Source organism: Heterodontus francisci, chromosome 49, assembly GCF_036365525.1.
Source record: "Heterodontus francisci isolate sHetFra1 chromosome 49, sHetFra1.hap1, whole genome shotgun sequence".
Classification (NCBI taxonomy): Eukaryota; Metazoa; Chordata; class Chondrichthyes; order Heterodontiformes; family Heterodontidae; genus Heterodontus; species Heterodontus francisci.
Window position 1 is genome coordinate 11,744,290 of NC_090419.1, and position 18,268 is coordinate 11,762,557.

An 18,268-nucleotide genomic window follows, 5' to 3' on the forward strand; every position below is an offset into this window, starting at 1 on the left:
ATGGGTGGAGTCTGTTGGGGTCTGATTGACGGGGGCCGGATGGATGGGGTCTGATTAACCGGGGTCTGAATGAAGGGTTCTGGTTGATCAGGGTTTGTGATGGTGGTCTGATAAACAAAGCTCGTCTCCCTTGTTGCCCAGTGCTCCTCACATCTTCAACACCTGGTCCCGCCTTTTACACAAAGCAAACAATCAGTGCTGAGCACCAACGTTCCATTTATGTTGATGTTTCTCCAAGCAACCGGAGCCCTTTGTTCTCACAGACCAATAAGAAGTCGAGTTGACTTCGGAGAATGAGGTATAAATAGGGCGAGCAGCAACATAGGCAATACATTGACAGGAGCTGCGAGAATAGAAGGACATTATGGTAAGTGCGCCTGGAAGAATGCTGAAAGGGATGTGGAGCACAGAAACGGAGCGGTCAACAGGTAGATGGGGATCTACAGGGAGAGTGCAGGCTCCGCACGGATCGAGTGGGGAATCCACAGGGAGAGAGCATGGTGCTAGAGCGAGTCGGAGATCCACAGGGGGAGACGCAATCCCCAGGGAGCGTGGGTGGTCCACAGTGTAAGAGAGGAATTCCACAGGGACAGACGGAATCCACAAGAGGCTGATCCACATGGATAAAGCAGGAAATCTACAGGGATAGAAGGAAGGAGGGAGGGAATCCGGATTGGGAAATACACAGAGTGATGGATCCACAGGGACAGAGTGTGATCGAGATGGAGAGATGATTGTCTTTCTCAAGGAGCAAGAAGATTATCCGGGAGCGGGGAAGAGAAAAGGGAGTGTGCAACGGTGAAGAAATAGACAGTTCCTTGGAGATATTGAGCAGCAGATGTACAGGAATTGGGGATTAGCACGGAGAGGGAAGTGTTCCGGCGGAGGGGAGGACACAGGGACGATAATGTCTACAGGTAGTAAGAATCTGCCAGGAAATGGGGGTCAACAGGGGGAGGGGAGATCTGCAGGGTGTTTACAGGAGTCACGGTAGTCGGGGGGAGGGAGCTGCAGCTGGTGATTCAGGATTCCAGTGATCCACAAGGAATGGACTGGGGGGTGGGGGGGCACAGAGATCGGGAATTTCCGAGACCTGGGGAATCTCCAGGGACAGAGTGTCCGATGGATGGGAGGATCAATGCGGAATGGATGGGATCCACAGGTTACTGCAGCGGGATGTGTTGCTGCCCACACAACCTTCTTCTTCCAGGACCAGACCGACTGTCGAAAACATTGCCTCTTCATCTGTAAATAATCACCTGTTCTTCCCCCTTTAGCGTGAGTGTATTTCAATCCATATTGGCCAGGCCGGTGTGCAGATCGGTAACGCTTGCTGGGAGCTGTATTGCCTGGAGCATGGGATCCAGCCGGATGGACAGATGCCCATTGACAAGACCATCGGGGGTGGCGATGACTCCTTCAACACCTTCTTCAGTGAGACGGGGGCGGGCAAACACGTTCCCCGAGCCGTGTTTATAGATCTGGAGCCCACTGTGGTTGGTAAGAGGAGTGATTGTTGATGGGTTGCTCAGTCAGTGCTCTCAATACACTCATTGAAACATGGCCTGAATGGTGTGTGCTCATGATTTTAACTTCTCCTTCCCTGTCCCCAGATGAGGTCCGTACCGGCACCTACCGACAGCTCTTTCACCCCGAGCAGCTCATCACCGGCAAGGAGGACGCGGCTAATAACTATGCACGGGGTCACTGTTCCATCGGCAAGGAGATTGTGGATCTGGTCTTGGATCGCATACGGAAGCTGGTAGGTTCTGTTAGTTTGGTGTGCCGAGATTTCCCGCCTCGCATTCCCAACGATAATAATTCGGGATGAATCAGTTATCACTTCATTTCGGGGAATGATCGCACGCACAGAATCACAGAAATTACACCGATTTCACAAGAATTATAGAGTGGTGATAAACGGGGGACTTAATTCTCGGAATTTCGACTGGGATAGTAGCAGTGTGAAGGGCAGAGAGGGGCGAGAGATCATAGATTGTGTTCAGGAAACTTTTCCACAGCAAAATGTTTCCACTCCAAGAAGAGGGGAGGTACTGCTGGACCTGGTTATTGGGGATGAGGTGGGCCAAGTGGATCAAATATCAGTAGGAGAGCATCTAGGGGAGAGTGATCATTGTTTCCTAAGTTTCCATTGTCTATAGAAAAGGACAATGAACAATCTCGAGGAACTATAATTAACTGGGGGAAAGCCAACTTCAATGGGGTAAGTCTGCATCTTGGCCGAATTAATTGGCATCAAAGGTTGGCAGGAAAAACGGGAGCTCATCAATGGGTCACCTTCAATGAAGAGATAGTTGGGGAACAGTCAAGGAATATTCTCTTGAGGGGGAAAGGTATTGCAAACAAATCCAGAGCTCCCTGGAGGAACAAAGAGACAGAGTTTAAGTTGAAGATAAAACAAAGTGCTTGTGATAGAGGTCAGGTAGATAATCCAATGTTATTTCCCATTGATATTATACAATGGTTTAGGAGAATCGGCGCTGTTATGTATGTCTCCCGTTTATAGAACCCGGCTGATGATAATTTGATGGGTTCTATGACAGGCGGACGTTCCTCTCCACCAGAATACTACCCAGGCCCTGAACAATATTCTACCCCGGTACTCCGCCAAAACTATGACGGCCGACTCGGAAAACCCCCTGGAACATAATGAGCGTACTTCAGAATTCTTTCTAAAGCAATGTTGGTTTCCTGTGCAACCTGCAATTCGCACTCCCTGGCTGGCCCTGCACCCCCTTCCCACCACCAGGCCTCGAACATAAATCCTCTCCGAGCTGCTTCCCCCTTGTTCCCCACTGCCTCCTCCACAAGGTCCATTACTGCATCCCCCAGGCTCCCACTGCTCCATCTCACCAGCTCCCATTGCGCCCTCTCAGCAGGAGGCTGCAGGAGATTTGTTGATGTTTAGTTTCCACTCTCCTTTTCTGGATTGATTCCATTCCCTGCTCCATTTTAATGGGTTGTGCGTGTGTTATTTACCCGCAGGCTGATCTGTGTACAGGACTGCAGGGTTTCCTCATCTTCCACAGTTTCGGGGGTGGGACCGGCTCGGGCTTTACTTCCCTCCTGATGGAGAGACTCTCCGTCGACTACGGCAAGAAATCCAAACTGGAGTTTTCCGTTTACCCCGCGCCGCAGATTTCCACCGCGGTGGTCGAGCCGTACAACTCCGTACTCGTCACCCACTGCACCCTCGAGCACTCTGACTGCGCCTTCATGGTGGACAATGAGGCCATTTACGACATATGTCGGCGTAACCTTGACATTGAGCGACCGACCTACACCAACCTCAACCGTCTCATTGGACAGGTAGTGTCATCCATCACGGCGTCGCTGCGGTTCGACGGTGCCCTCAACGTGGACCTGACTGAGTTCCAAACCAACCTGGTCCCCTATCCCCGAATTCACTTCCCACTGGTAACCTTCGCGCCCACTATTTCGGCCGAGAAGGCTTACCACGAGCAACTGTCGGTGGCGCAGATCACCAACGCATGCTTTGAGCCAGCCAACCAGATGGTGAAGTGCGACCCCCGCCAGGGCAAGTACATGGCGTGCTGCATGCTGTACCGAGGAGACGTGGTGCCCAAGGATGTCAACGCCTCCATCGCCACCATCAAGAGCAAGCGCTCGATCCAGTTTGTTGATTGGTGCCCGACTGGGTTCAAGGTAAGTGTGGCTTTTGTGTCCAATCCATGGGGCCCTGGGGAAACATGGATTGTGGGAATCGCATCTCATAATGAGCAACACTCTCTTCAGTCCCAGTCAAAAGTTGTTTCTCCATTCAGGAAGTGTAATGGAACAGACCTTCCTCATTCCTGGCCCAAAGACCAGCTCCCTCTGAGGGTTGAGGTGGAATGCTCTCAGATTCACTCCTTGACTGAAGCCTGAATGTCCCAGGGTAAGTCCTGCCTTGAAACCAGGAAAGGCCTTCCTGACAACTCAAGGCCTCTTTGGAGAAGCTGTAATTAAGAAGGAATTCGCTCCTGAATGCAGCCTCATTACACAATGACCTTCCATTGGAAACTGAAGGTTTAAACCTGGGAGAGGTGCCCAGTGAATAACCAGAGCTGGGTGTACAGAGAAAGACACAAACTCGCTCAGAAACGTAACTTTCTGAAAAGTAAGCGGCGGTCAACAGATCTGATTTTGAAACGACTTTTTAAGCAACTGTAACCGAACAATTTTCCTTCCTCCCGCAGGTTGGCATCAACTACCAGCCCCCGACGGTGGTACCAGGGGGCGATCTGGCAAAGGTGCAGCGAGCCCTCTGTATGCTGAGCAACACCACCGCCATTTCCTTGGCTTGGACCCGCCTCAACCTCAAATTCGATAAGATGTACGCCAAGCGGGCCTTTGTCCACTGGTACGTGGGGGAGGGGTTGGAGGAAGGGGAGTTCCAGGACGCACGGGAGGACATGGCCTCACTCGAGAAGGATTACGAAGAGGTGGGCATCGATTCTTCCTCGCTGGACAGAAGGGCAGAGGAGGAAGAATAAGTTTTATTAGTTTAGAAAGTACAAAGATTTTAACGTTTATTCATATTGATCTTATAACTTTTATTGAAGTAAATAAATTTATTGTAAATGATTTTGGAAGTGTGTCTCATTAAAGCACAAATGCACGAGAAGAGATTGAGAAACACGGTGTAAAAGAAGATTGAAGATAGAAGATGATCAATGGTCCCAGAAAGTGGGTTAATCAAACTCCACAGAGCTGCAGGCCAAGTGTCACACAGCATTTCAATCATTAAAACACCGTCCTAGAGTAGAGGTGGATCCTAGTGATAATGGGTCTAGTTGATTTGTGTTTGATTGATGGGTTTTACAAGCAGGGATCTGATAGACTGTTTCAGATCGATTGGAAACTGAATATCGGATATTGGGTTGAGGGGAATCTGATTAATAGGGTCTGATAAATGTGGGTTTGATAGATACTGGTCATTGATAGAATTCACAGATTGGAAGCTGATCGATCGGGGAGAATTCTTGACAGTCTAATCGATGGGGAGCAGATTGGTGGGGATGTGAGAGATGAGGATCTGATTATTGGGGATTAGATTGAGGGGAATCTGTTCAATGGGGGTGGGATCGGTGGGAATTTGACTGATGGGATAGAATACACGTTGATCTGATTGGTCATACTATTGATGTCTCCCAGATTGCGATGTGAGAGATGGTGGCCTGATAAGTGTGGATCTAATCGATGGCGAAAAATTGATCGGGAATATGATTGATTGGGAAGAGATTTTTGTGAATCTGATAGATGGTGACCGGTTGATGCGGGTCCTTGCTGGGTGTCACAGGTTGGGACCACATCAATGGGATTCTGATAGATTTGACTCATGGGACTGTAATAAACTGAGGTCATCCATCTGCTGGCAGTGGATCTGATAGATGTAAATCCTGGCCTGCTGGATTGGAATGTGATTGATGGGGTTCTGATCATTGTGGTCTTATTGACGGGAATGAGATTGAGTGGAATCTGATAGAAGGGGCTGATTAATGGGGAACTCGGTGATGGATGATTGAATGATGGGGATCTGTTTATCAGCTGGATTGATAGGGTGTAGTTGCCAGGGCTGTTATAGATGGGGGTTTGTTTGACAGTTGCCTGATTAATGGGGAGGTCATGAATGTGCATCGGATTGACAGGCCTCTGACTCATCTCAATCTGATTGGGGGAGATGAAAGAAGGCCTGATTAATGAGAGTCTGGTTGATGATAATGTGTTTATGGGGCCTGGTTTATGGAGTTAAGATTGATGATGGTCTTTAAAATGGGGTCTAATTGATGAGGGTATGATGATCAGGTTCTGATTGTTGGAGGACTGATACATGAGGGTTTGACTGATGACAGTCTGTTGGACAGGGTGTGTGATAGTACGGGTCTGATTACTAGGAGTTTGATAGTTGGCGCCTCACTGATGGTAATCTGGCAGATGGTTGATTGGCGGGTATCTGTTGGAAGGGGGTCTGATCGCTGCGGTCTGTTTGATGGTAATCTGAGTGAAGGAAATCTGATAGATGCACTCTAATTGATGGAGGACTCATTGATGGGGATGTGAATGATGTTGTATACTGGACCAGGCTCTGATGGTTGTGGCTCTGCAAGAAAGATGTGGGTTGATAGATTCCAGCATTTTGTGTGCGAATTTCAAATTTCCAGCATTTATTTCTCAATCGACACCAATTGTTGCATTGTCAAAGACAACCACATATTGGTAATTGAATCAGTAAAGCAATCAGTAATTAAATAACACAAGATGCTCTTATAGTTCTCAAAGACCAATGGATTTGTCAACATGCACAACATATTGACAGGAGCTGCGACAATAGAAGGACATTATGGTAAGAACACGTGTTGCAATGCAGAGAGTGAGGGTGTTCCACACAGATAGAACGGTCCACAGGGCTCTGATTGATGGGGGCTGATTAACGGGGGCTTGAGCTGGGATCTGATTGATCATCGCTTGAAATGGGGGACTGAGAGCTCATCTCCCTGGTTACCTGGTGCTCCTCCCATAATCAATTGTGGCGAGCACTCGGCCCCGCCCTTTGCACAAAGCAGCCAATCAGCGCTGTGCACAGTCATGCCTTCTTTGCTGGGTTTCTCCAAGCAACAAGAGCCTTTTGTTCCCACAGACCAATCAGACCTCGACTTGGCAAAATATGCTGCGGTATAAATAGCGCGAACGACAACATCCGCAACACATTGAGAGCAGCTGCGAGAATAGAAGGACATTATGGTAAGAGCACGTGGTAGAATGCGGAGAGTGAGGCTGTTCCACACAGATAGAGCGGTCAACTGGGCTTTGATTGATGGCGGCTTGAGCTGGGGCAGGTGCCATTCACAGGGAGGAATCACAGAATAGGGGAACGCGCTGCCTCCAGGCTCCATTGGTCCACTGGGAATGGGGAGATCCACACAGCACTGGGGATCAGAGAGATGGGGAATTTCAGAGAGCTGGGGGAATCCCCAGGGACAGACGATCCAGATGGAATGGGGATCAATAGGGAATGGGTGCGATCCACAGTTTACTGTAATGCAATATTTCTCTGCGCACACACGCTCTGTCTCCAGCACAACACTGACTGAAAAAGCTTTGCCCTCCATCCTGTGTCAATCATCACCTGTTCTTCCCTATTTAGCGTGAGTGTATTTCAGTCCACGTTGGCCAGGCCGGTGTGCAGATCGGTAACGCTTGCTGGGAGCTGTATTGCCTGGAGCATGGGATCCAGCCGGATGGACAGATGCCCAGTGACAAGAGCATCGGAGGTGGCGATGATTCCTTCAACACTTTCTTCAGTGAGACGGGGGCGGGCAAACACGTTCCCCGAGCCGTGTTTATAGATCTGGAGCCCACTGTGGTTGGTAAGAGGAGTGATTGTTGATGGGTTGCTCAGTCAGTGCTCTCAATACACTCATTGAAACATGTCCTGAATATTGTGTGCTCATGATTTTAACTTCTCCTTCCCTGTCCCCAGATGAGGTCCGTACCGGCACCTACCGACAACTCTTTCACCCCGAGCAGCTCATCACCGGCAAGGAGGATGCGGCTAATAACTATGCACGGGGCCATTGTTCCGTCGGCAAGGAGATTGTGGATCTGGTCCTGGACCGTGTACGGAAGGTGGTAAGTTCTGTGAGTTTAGTGTGTCGCAAATTCCCGCCTCCCATTCCCTGATAAAGGAATTGGGGGTGAATCCATTATTCTGTATTTCAGGGGAAGGAGCCACATCAGCAAGGAGGACAGATCGGAGAATCGGTGATATATCTCCCAGGGGCTCGCAATGCCTCATCCCACCGGCTCCTACTGTACTGTTTAACTTTCAGCCATTGCCCAGGCCTACTTATCTGATGAAAAACCATTTATCTGATTTGCATGAAGAGCAAATGGACAAATAATATCCTTGAAGACAATCACAGGGAATTTACTCTGGAGGGTTCCGCTCTGTTCGTGGTTGCTGGGTGCAAACTCAGTCAGGCGAGATTTTTCCTGATCACTGCGAGTGCCCCAATTTTTGTGCGGAATTCCCGCCTGGTGAAAATCGACCGGGTTCTATAACAGGCGGGAAGTCCGCTGCCTCAATTTCACACTCAGATCGATCATGCAATTCGTTCCCTCTCTTGAGTCAAAGTTTGTGAATCCCGGAATTCTGGTCCTGGACAGGTTCTGCTTCCTCTTCCGTATCCTTTGCCTGAACTCCACAGGGCTCCCAGCACCCGCTGTCCCTTCCACCCCTTTGTACCCAATGCCTCCTCTCCAGCTCCCATTGTCCCACACCTGGGCTGCAAGTGGCTCCATCTCATGTCCTCACTGTCACATCCAGCAGGGATAGTCAGTATTTTCCCTCATGTCCAGTTTTTCCCAATGCTTTGACCATACGCCCATCCTGCTCCATTTTAATGGGTTGTGCATGTGTTATTTACCCACAGGCTGATCTGTGTACAGGACTGCAGGGTTTCCTCATCTTCCACAGTTTCGGAGGTGGGACCGGCTCAGGTTTTACTTCCCTCCTGATGGAGAGACTCTCCGTCGACTACGGCAAGAAATCCAAACTGGAGTTTTCCGTTTACCCCGCGCCGCAGATTTCCACCGCGGTAGTCGAGCCGTACAACTCCGTACTCGTCACCCACTGCACCCTCGAGCACTCTGACTGCGCCTTCATGGTGGACAATGAGGCCATTTACGACGTCTGCCGGCGTAACCTTGACATTGAGCGACCGACCTACACCAACCTCAACCGTCTCATTGCACAGGTAGTGTCATCCATCACGGCGTCGCTGCGGTTCGACGGTGCCCTCAACGTGGACCTGACTGAGTTCCAAACCAACCTGGTCCCCTATCCCCGAATTCACTTCCCTCTGGCCACCTTTGCGCCCCTTATATCGGCCGAGAAGGCTTACCACGAGCAACTCACGGTGGCGGAGATCACCAACTCATGCTTTGAGCCAGCCAACCAGCTGGTGAAGTGCGACCCCCGCCAGGGCAAGTACATGGCGTGCTGCATGCTGTACCGAGGAGACGTGGTGCCCAAGGATGTCAACGCCTCCATCGCCACCATCAAGAGCAAGCGCTCGATCCAGTTTGTTGATTGGTGCCCGACTGGGTTCAAGGTAAGAGTGGCTTTTGTGTCCAATCAATGGGGCCCTGGGGAAACATGGATTGTGGGAATCTGATCTCACATATGAACAACACTCTGTTCACCCCGAGTAAAAAGCTGTTCCTCCATTCAGGAAGTGAAATGGAACAGACCCTCCCCATTCCTGGCCCAAAGACCAGCTCCCTCTGAGGGTTGAGGTAGAAATCTCTCAGATTAATTTTTACTTGCAGCCCTGAGTGTCTCAGGGGAATTCCTGCCTCCATACAACAAAAACCTTCCTAACAGTCAAGACCTGGTTGGAGACAATGAAATGAGGAATTGAATTGTCTCCTGAATGCAGCCTCATTACACAGTGACCTTCCACCAGAAACTGAAGCTTTAAACCATGGGGAAGAGTCGAGTGAATAACCAGAGCAGGGATTTCGTACAAACACCCAAACTCGCTGATAGATTTACCTGTCTGACAATTAATGGGCCGTCTGATGTTGAAGCGATTTCTTCAGTCACTGAAATCTGACAAATGTCCTTTCCCCCCACAGGTTGGCATCAACTACCAGCCGCCGACGGTGGTGCCAGGGGGCGACCTGGCAAAGGTGCAGCGAGCCCTCTGTATGCTGAGCAACACCACCGCCATTGCTTTCGCTTGGACCCGCCTCAACCTCAAATTCGACAAGATGTACGCCAAGCGGGCCTTTGTGCACTGGTACGTCGGGGAGGGCCTGGAGGAAGGCGAGTTCCAGGACGCACGGGAGGACCTGGCCTCACTCGAGAAGGATTACGAAGAGGTGGGCGTCGATTCATCCTATCTGGACAGAAGGGCAGAGGAGGAGGAAGAATAAGATTTATTCATTTAGAATGTTAAAATAGTTTAATTAAATTTCTCAAGTCGCAAACAGACTTATTAATGTAGAGAGTCCAAAGCTTTAACTTAATTTCACATCGATGTTAATAATCATAATTATGAAAATAAATGTATTTGCAAATGATTTTTGAATTGTGTCCGTTTGAATGCTAAGAATATACAAGAGGTTGGAAAACACGGTGTGATAATACTTGAAGTTCAAAGAGGATCATTGAAACCAGAACGGGAGTTCATAAAACCCGCAGGATCCTGGAATTAGAACACATTTTACTTTCGGGGGCACCCGAGAGGGTGTTAGACCTCGCAAAGGGGCCGCTAGCCTGTTCTCTCGTTCATCTCTACCTTCATGTTACTGCCTGAGTCAGTTCACTTTTCCCCTTTCTCTCTCTTCCTTTCTCTCTCTCCCGCCCTGCATCAGTCGCCCTTCCTCTGTCTCCCTCCCACTTTATCTCCCTCCCTCTCCTGCTGCTGATTCATCCTGGTTCCATTTCACAGCGGCCTGCTGTCCTTCCAGCACCTTGCCACAATGGATAATCTTAGCACCGGGGCCTTGTCACTACATCACATCCTTGATCCTCGCACACGCCCTCTCCCACAGACATGTCCATCCCAATCAGGGCACCATAGTGTCATGGTTATGGTACTGGATCCAGGGCTTCTGTCCTCAAAGACCATCAGTCAAGTAGTGTCATTGAATCCAATCAATTGGTGAGTTTACAATTTGCCCACTGACCATAAAGTTTTGGCGAACGATCATCAAAATCCAACAGACTCAATAACTCCCTTCAGGGGAAGGGAAGCTGCCACTCGTGACACTGCTGAGCCCACATGTGACCCTATCATGTGTGCGTGACCCTTAAACCACATTGCAAGCCGCTCCGTCGTAAGAACAGTTCCTACTGAGAAGGTCAACTCCATGTTCTTGGGAGAATTGCGAATGGGCAATGAATGCCAGCCTTGGCAGAGATACTCAGATCCTGAGAACAAAACATTTCAATGGCTGGTCTGTCATCCCTAGCTCAGGGTTGCCTACATTGAGGGCAACGACGGGGATGGTGTATATAGGTAGAGTCAATGTCTAGTTCTGTAACTTCATTCTTCTGTTTGGGAATTACCAGCAAGGCCGGAGTTTGACTGTGGACTGTATATATTTGGTTAGAGCTAATGAGTGCGAGGAGGAGCTTTTACCTTGCCATGTCTATACTGTAAAGCACCAAATAGAAGGAAAACAGTGGAGGAGTAAATTTAAAGGAACATTTCTGAAAAATGGTAAAACAATAGAGTAGTAATAATGGGGGAACATCCATGATCCTAATTCCTATCAGGGAGACAGGAAGGGCTTGCAAACCTGGAGCTACCTGGATGACTAAAGAAATGGAGATGAAAAAGAAAGAGGAAAAGGTCGCTAACAATTAATATCAACTTCATAATATGTTATTCAAGCTGTGTACTGAAAGTGCAGAGGAGAACTGGATAAAAAAATGGATAGGCAAAGAGAATGCATAAGAATAGATCAATAGGTAATATAAAAGGGATCACCAAAGCCTTTTTTAAGCAGATAAAAAGTAAAAGATAGTCGCAGAAAGGTTTGGGCAGATTGAGGACCTGAAATGAAATCTCTTTGTGAAGGCAAAGGTCATCACCAGGGTACTTAATGAGTGCTTTGCATGTGTCTTCACTGAATCAGAGAGATGAAATCTGACAGATTGTGTCTGATATATAGGGATCTGATGGATGATGTTTGGATGGGTGGTTGTCTGACAATTGGTCGTCTGAAAGATGTCGATCTGTTAGATGTGTTTCTGATTGGTGGAGTCTGATGGACGTGGGGCGGCGAGATGTTGGTCTGATAGATGGGGGCGGGGTCTGATTGATTGGCGTGTGATACATGGGGATCTGACAGACCGGGGTCTGATGGGAGGGTGCGTGTGTGCTGGGAGTAGGGGAGTGTTCTGATTGGTTGGAGCTGATAGAAGGGCTGTGACGCGTGGTTGCCTGGTGCATGTGGTTTTGAGAAATGGGGTCTTATAGATGGGGTCTGATAGAGTGTGACTACGTGTTTCTGATGAGGATCTGGGCGATAAGGTAGTGAAAGATGGGGAGCTGATAGATGGGCGTCTCATAGATGAGATCTGATCGATATGCGTCTGATAGATGAGATTTGCTGGTCGTCGGTTTGTTAGCAGTTGATGAATGAGGTATCGATCTGATGGATAACTGTCACTGATGCATCTTTGATCGATTGGTGCCTGATAGATGAGGTCTGGTACATGGGTATGGATAGATGTGGGTCTGGTAGCTGGAGCCAGTCAGGAGGGTGTCTGATAGATGGGGATGTCAGAGATGGGGCCTGACAGATATTGTCACGATTGATGTGTGATCTCTCGGAAGACGTCTGAAGCATGTGGTCCGATGGATGTCTATCTGATATGTGGGGAAATGATAGTTAGGGTTCATGTAGATCGTGTCTGATAGATGTGGCTCTGATAGACGGAATTCTGAATGATTCGGAGTAGATGAAGCGGGTCTGATAGATGTGGAATTTGGTAAATGGTGTCTGTCAGATGGGTATCTGATAGATGATGAATGATGGATATCTTCTGGCAGGTGTAAGTCTGGTTTTTGGGACTGTGACAGAAATGGGTGTGCGCATGGTGATCTAATGGATGTGATGTGACATATGTGGTTCCGATAGAAGTGGATCTGAGCGATGGGGAACGGAAAGATGAGGGTGTGACACATGGATGGAATCTAATGGATTGAGTCTGATCGATGGAGTATAATTGACACCGGTCTGGTGGATGTGGATGTTAAGGCTGGGCTCATTCAGATGCGGGACAGATACACAGGGAGCTGATACATGGTGGACTGATAGGTGGGGTCTGGCTGATGAGACTTTGAGAGATGGGAGCTGATACATGTGGATCTGATCGATGTGGGTCTAACAGAGGTGTCTAATAGATAGAGTCAGTCAGGTGGGGTCCTGGTGGAATGGTATCAAACAGACGGGCTCTGAAAATGTTGGTCCTGACAACCGCGGGCTTGATGGGATGTCGCTGATAGATACAGTCTGATACGGTCTGATGAATGGAGATCTGAAAGAAGGGCTCTGACTGATGTAGCTACAATACATGGGTCGATAATATATGGGAACGGCAGATATGAATGAGATAATTGGTTGTATGTAGTTGTGGGTCTGATGGATGGTCTTCTGATATATGGGTTCTGAATCATGTTAAACGGGGATCTGATGGATGCGGTCTGAAAGATGTGAATGTGATTGAGGGGGTATAGTTGACAAGGGAATGAAGGCAAAAAGGGGATCTGTTCGATACAAAAACAAGATATGCTGGAATCACTCAGCAGGTCTGGCAGCATCTGTGGAAAGAGAAGCAGAGTTAACGTTTCGGGTCAGTGACCCTTCTTCAGAATATATCTGTTCGATGTTGGTTTCATAGATTATGTGATGGATGGAATCTGATTGATGTATGTCTGAGTGATGGGAATCTGACAGGAGAGTCAGTTAGAAAAGGGTCTGACAGGTCGCAGTGATCTGATGGATAGTGGTCTGATACATCAAATGGGTGGAGTCTGTTGGGGTCTGATTGACGGGGGCCGGATGGATGGGGTCTGATTAACCGGGGTATGAGTGAAGTGTTCTGGTTGATCAGGGTTTGAGATAGGGGTCTGATAAACAAAGCTCGTCTCCCTTGTTGCCCAGTGCTCCTCACATCTTCAACACCTGGTCCCGCCTTTTACACAAAGCAAACAATCAGTGCTAAGCACCAACGTTCCATTTATGTTGATGTTTCTCCAAGCAACCGGAGCCCTTTGTTCTCACAGACCAATAAGAAGTCGAGTTGGCTTCGGAGAATGAGGTATAAATAGGGCGAGCAGCAACATAGGCAATACATTGACAGGAGCTGCGAGAATAGAAGGACATTATGGTAAGTGCGCCTGGAAGAATGCTGAAAGGGATGTGGAGCACAGAAACGGAGCGGTCAAAAGGTAGATGGGGATCTACAGGGAGAGTGCAGGCTCCGCACGGATCGAGTGGGGAATCCACAGGGAGAGAGCATGGTGCTAGAGCGAGTCGGAGATCCGCAGGGGGAGACGCAATTCCCATGGAGCGAGGGAGGTCCACAGTGTAAGAGAGGAATTCCACAGGGACAGACGGAATCCACAAGAGGCTGATCCACATGGATAAAGCAGGAAATCTACAGGGAGAGAAGGAAGGAGGGAGGGAATCCGGATTGGGAAATACACAGAGTGATGGATCCACAGAGACAGAGTGTGATCGAGATGGAGAGATGATTGTCTTTCACAAGGAGCAAGAAGATTATCCGGGAGCGGGGAAGAGAAAAGGGAATGTGCAACGGTGAAGAAATACGGAGAGTTCCTCAGAGATGTTGAGCAGTAGATGTACAGGAATTGGGGATTAGCACGGAGAGGGAAGTGTTCCGGCGGAGGGGAGGACACAGGGACGATAATGTCTACAGGTAGTAAGAATCTGCCAGGAACTGGAGATCCACAGAGGGACGGTAGATCTGCAGGGTGTTTACAGGAGTCACGGTAGTCGGGGGGAGGGGGCTGGTGCTGGTGATTCAGGATTCCAGTGATCCACAAGGAATGGACTGGGGGGTGGGGGGCACAGAGATCGGGAATTTCCGAGACCTGGGGAATCTCCAGGGACAGAGTGTCCGATGGATGGGAGGATCAATGCGGAATGGAGGGGATCCACAGGTTACTGCAGCGGGATGTGTTGCTGCCCACACACCCTTCTTCTTCTAGGACCAGAGCGACTGTCGAGAACATTGCCTCTTCATCTGTAAATAATCACCTGTTCTTCCCTCTTTAGCGTGAGTGTATTTCAATCCATATTGGTCAGGCCGGTGTGCAGATCGGTAACGCTTGCTGGGAGCTGTATTGCCTGGAGCATGGGATCCAGCCGGATGGACAGATGCCTAGTGACCAGAGCATCGGGGGTGGCGATGACTCCTTCAACACCTTCTTCAGTGAGACGGGGGCGGGCAAACACGTTCCCCGAGCCGTGTTTATAGATCTGGAGCCCACTGTGGTTGGTAAGAGGAGTGATTGTTGATGGGTTGCTCAGTCAGTGCTCTCAATGCACTCATTGAAACATGGCCTGAATGGTGTGTGCTCATGATTTTAACTTCTCCTTCCCTGTCCACAGATGAGGTCCGTACCGGCACCTACCGACAGCTCTTTCACCCCGAGCAGCTCATCACCGGCAAGGAGGATGCGGCTAATAACTATGCACGGGGTCACTGTTCCATCGGCAAGGAGATTGTGGATCTGGTCTTGGATCGCATACGGAAGCTGGTAGGTTCTGTTAGTTTGGTGTGCCGAGATTTCCCGCCTCGCATTCCCAACGATAATAATTCGGGATGAATCAGTTATCACTTCATTTCGGGGAATGATCGCACCCACAGAATCACAGAAATTACACCGATTTCACAAGAATTATAGAGTGGTTATAAATGGAGGACTTAATTCTCAATCTGGAAACAAATTAGTGTATTTTAGAATTCTTTCTCAAGCAATTTTGATTTCCTGTGCAACCAGCAATTCGCAGTCCCTGGCAGGCCCTGCACCCCCTTCCCAACTCCAGGCCTCGAACATAAATCCTCTCCGAGCTGCTTCCCCCTTGTTCCCCACTGCCTCCTCCACAAGGTCCATTACTGCATCCCCCAGGCTCCCACTGCTCCATCTCACCAGCTCCCATTGCGCCCTCTCAGCAGGAGGCTCCTGCTCCATTTTAATGGGTTGTGCGTGTGTTATTTACCCACAGGCTGACCAGTGTACAGGACTGCAGGGTTTCCTCATCTTCCACAGTTTCGGGGGTGGGACCGGCTCAGGTTTTACTTCCCTCCTGATGGAGAGACTCTCCGTCGACTACGGCAAGAAATCCAAACTGGAGTTTTCCGTTTACCCCGCGCCGCAGATTTCCACCGCGGTGGTCGAGCCGTACAACGCCGTACTCGTCACCCACTGCACCCTCGAGCACTCTGACTGCGCCTTCATGGTGGACAATGAGGCCATTTACGACATATGTCGGCGTAACCTTGACATTGAGCGACCGACCTACACCAACCTCAACCGTCTCATTGGACAGGTAGTGTCATCCATCACGGCGTCGCTGCGGTTCGACGGTGCCCTCAACGTGGACCTGACTGAGTTCCAAACCAACCTGGTCCCCTATCCCCGAATTCACTTCCCACTGGTAACCTTCGCGCCCACTATTTCGGCCGAGAAGGCTTACCACGAGCAACTGTCGGTGGCGCAGATCACCAACGCATGCTTTGAGCCAGCCAACCAGATGGTGAAGTGCGACCCCCGCCAGGGCAAGTACATGGCGTGCTGCATGCTGTATCGAGGAGACGTGGTGCCCAAGGATGTCAACGCCTCCATCGCCACCATCAAGAGCAAGCGCTCGATCCAGTTTGTTGATTGGTGCCCGACTGGGTTCAAGGTAAGTGTGGCTTTTGTGTCCAATACATGGGGCCCTGGGGAAACATGGATTGTGGGAATCGCATCTCATAATGAGCAACACTCTCTTCAGTCCTAGTCAAAAGTTGTTTCTCCATTCAGGAAGAGTAATGGAACAGACCTTCCCCATTTCTGGCCCAAAGACCAGATCCCTCTGAGGGTTGAGGTGGAATGCTCTCAGATTCACTCCTTGACTGAAGCCTGAATGTCCCAGGGTAAGTCCTGCCTTGAAACCAGGAAAGGCCTTCCTGACAACTCAAGGCCTCTTTGGAGAAGCTGTAATTAAGAAGGAATTCGCTCCTGAAGCAGCCTCATTTCCATTGGAAACTGAAGGTTTAAACCTGGGAGAGGTGCCCAGTGAATAACCAGAGCTGGGTGTACAGAGAAAGACACAAACTCGCTCAGAAACGTAACTTTCTGAAAAGTAAGCGGCGGTCAACAGATCTGATTTTGAAACGACTTTTTAAGCAACTGTAACCGAACAATTTTCCTTCCTCCCGCAGGTTGGCATCAACTACCAGCCCCCGACGGTGGTACCAGGGGGCGATCTGGCAAAGGTGCAGCGAGCCCTCTGTATGCTGAGCAACACCACCGCCATTTCCTTGGCTTGGACCCGCCTCAACCTCAAATTCGATAAGATGTACGCCAAGCGGGCCTTTGTCCACTGGTACGTGGGGGAGGGGCTGGAGGAAGGGGAGTTCCAGGACGCACGGGAGGACATGGCCTCACTCGAGAAGGATTACGAAGAGGTGGGCATCGATTCTTCCTCGCTGGACAGAAGGGCAGAGGAGGAAGAATAAGTTTTATTACTTTAGAAAGTACAAAGATTTTAACGTTTATTCATATTGATCTTATAACTATTATTGAAGTAAATAAATTTATTGTAAATGATTTTGGAAGTGTGTCTCATTAAAACACAAATGCACGAGAAGAGATTGAGAAACACGGTGTAAAAGAAGATAGAAGATGATCAATGGTCCCAGAAAGTGGGTTAATCAAACTCCACAGAGATGCAGGCCAAGTGTCACACAGCATTTCAATCATTAAAACACTATCCTAGAGTAGAGGTGGATCCTAGTGATAATGGGTCTAGTTGATTTGTGTTTGCTTGATGGGTTTTACAAGCAGGGATCTGATAGACTGTTTCAGATCGATTGAAAACTGAATATCGGATATTGGGTTGAGGGGAATCTGATTAATAGGGTCTGATAAATGTGGGTTTGATAGATACTGGTCATTGATAGAATTCACAGATTGGAAGCTGATAGATCGGGGAGAATTCTTGACAGTCTAATCGATGGGGAGCAGATTGGTGGGGATGTGAGAGATGAGGATCTGATTATTGGGGATTAGATTGAGGGGAATCTGTTCAATGGGGGTGGGATCGGTGGGAATTTGACTGATGGGATAGAAAACACGTTGATCTGATTGGTCATACTATTGATGTCTCCCAGATTGCGATGTGAGAGATGGTGGCCTGATAAGTGTGGATCGAATCGATGGCGAAAAATTGATCGGGAATATGATTGATTGGGAAGAGATTTTTGTGAATCTGATAGATGGTGACCGGTTGATGTGGGTCCTTGCTGGGTGTCACAGGTTGGGACCACATCAATGGGAATCTGATAGATTTGACTCATGGGACTGTAATAAACTGAGGTCATCCATCTGCTGGCAGTGGATCTGATAGATGTAAATCCTGGCCTGCTGGATTGGAATGTGATTGATGGGGTTCTGATCATTGTGGTCTTATTGACGGGAATGAGATTGAG

General features: G+C 49.0%; 3 protein-coding genes across 3 annotated transcripts; all 3 read left to right on the forward strand.

The window, feature by feature from the left end:
• Positions 1 to 1,277: 1,277 nt before the first annotated feature.
• LOC137358280 (tubulin alpha-3 chain-like) lies at positions 1,278 to 4,517 on the forward strand. Its single transcript, XM_068024193.1, has 4 exons — positions 1,278 to 1,500; positions 1,614 to 1,762; positions 3,007 to 3,687; positions 4,221 to 4,517. The coding sequence occupies exons 1-4, from the start codon at positions 1,380 to 1,382 to the stop codon at positions 4,515 to 4,517; spliced, it is 1,248 nt and encodes a 415-aa protein (XP_067880294.1). The 5' UTR covers positions 1,278 to 1,379.
• A 2,738-nt stretch (positions 4,518 to 7,255) lies between these two features.
• LOC137358391 (tubulin alpha-3 chain-like) lies at positions 7,256 to 9,963 on the forward strand. Its single transcript, XM_068024333.1, has 4 exons — positions 7,256 to 7,391; positions 7,505 to 7,653; positions 8,457 to 9,137; positions 9,664 to 9,963. Exons 1-4 carry the CDS (start codon positions 7,271 to 7,273, stop codon positions 9,961 to 9,963), a joined length of 1,251 nt encoding a protein of 416 aa, XP_067880434.1. The 5' UTR covers positions 7,256 to 7,270.
• A 4,881-nt stretch (positions 9,964 to 14,844) lies between these two features.
• Positions 14,845 to 17,296, forward strand: LOC137358290 (tubulin alpha-1 chain-like). Its single transcript, XM_068024209.1, has 4 exons — positions 14,845 to 15,067; positions 15,181 to 15,329; positions 15,799 to 16,479; positions 17,000 to 17,296. The coding sequence occupies exons 1-4, from the start codon at positions 14,947 to 14,949 to the stop codon at positions 17,294 to 17,296; spliced, it is 1,248 nt and encodes a 415-aa protein (XP_067880310.1). The 5' UTR covers positions 14,845 to 14,946.
• The last annotated feature ends 972 nt before the right edge of the window (positions 17,297 to 18,268 follow it).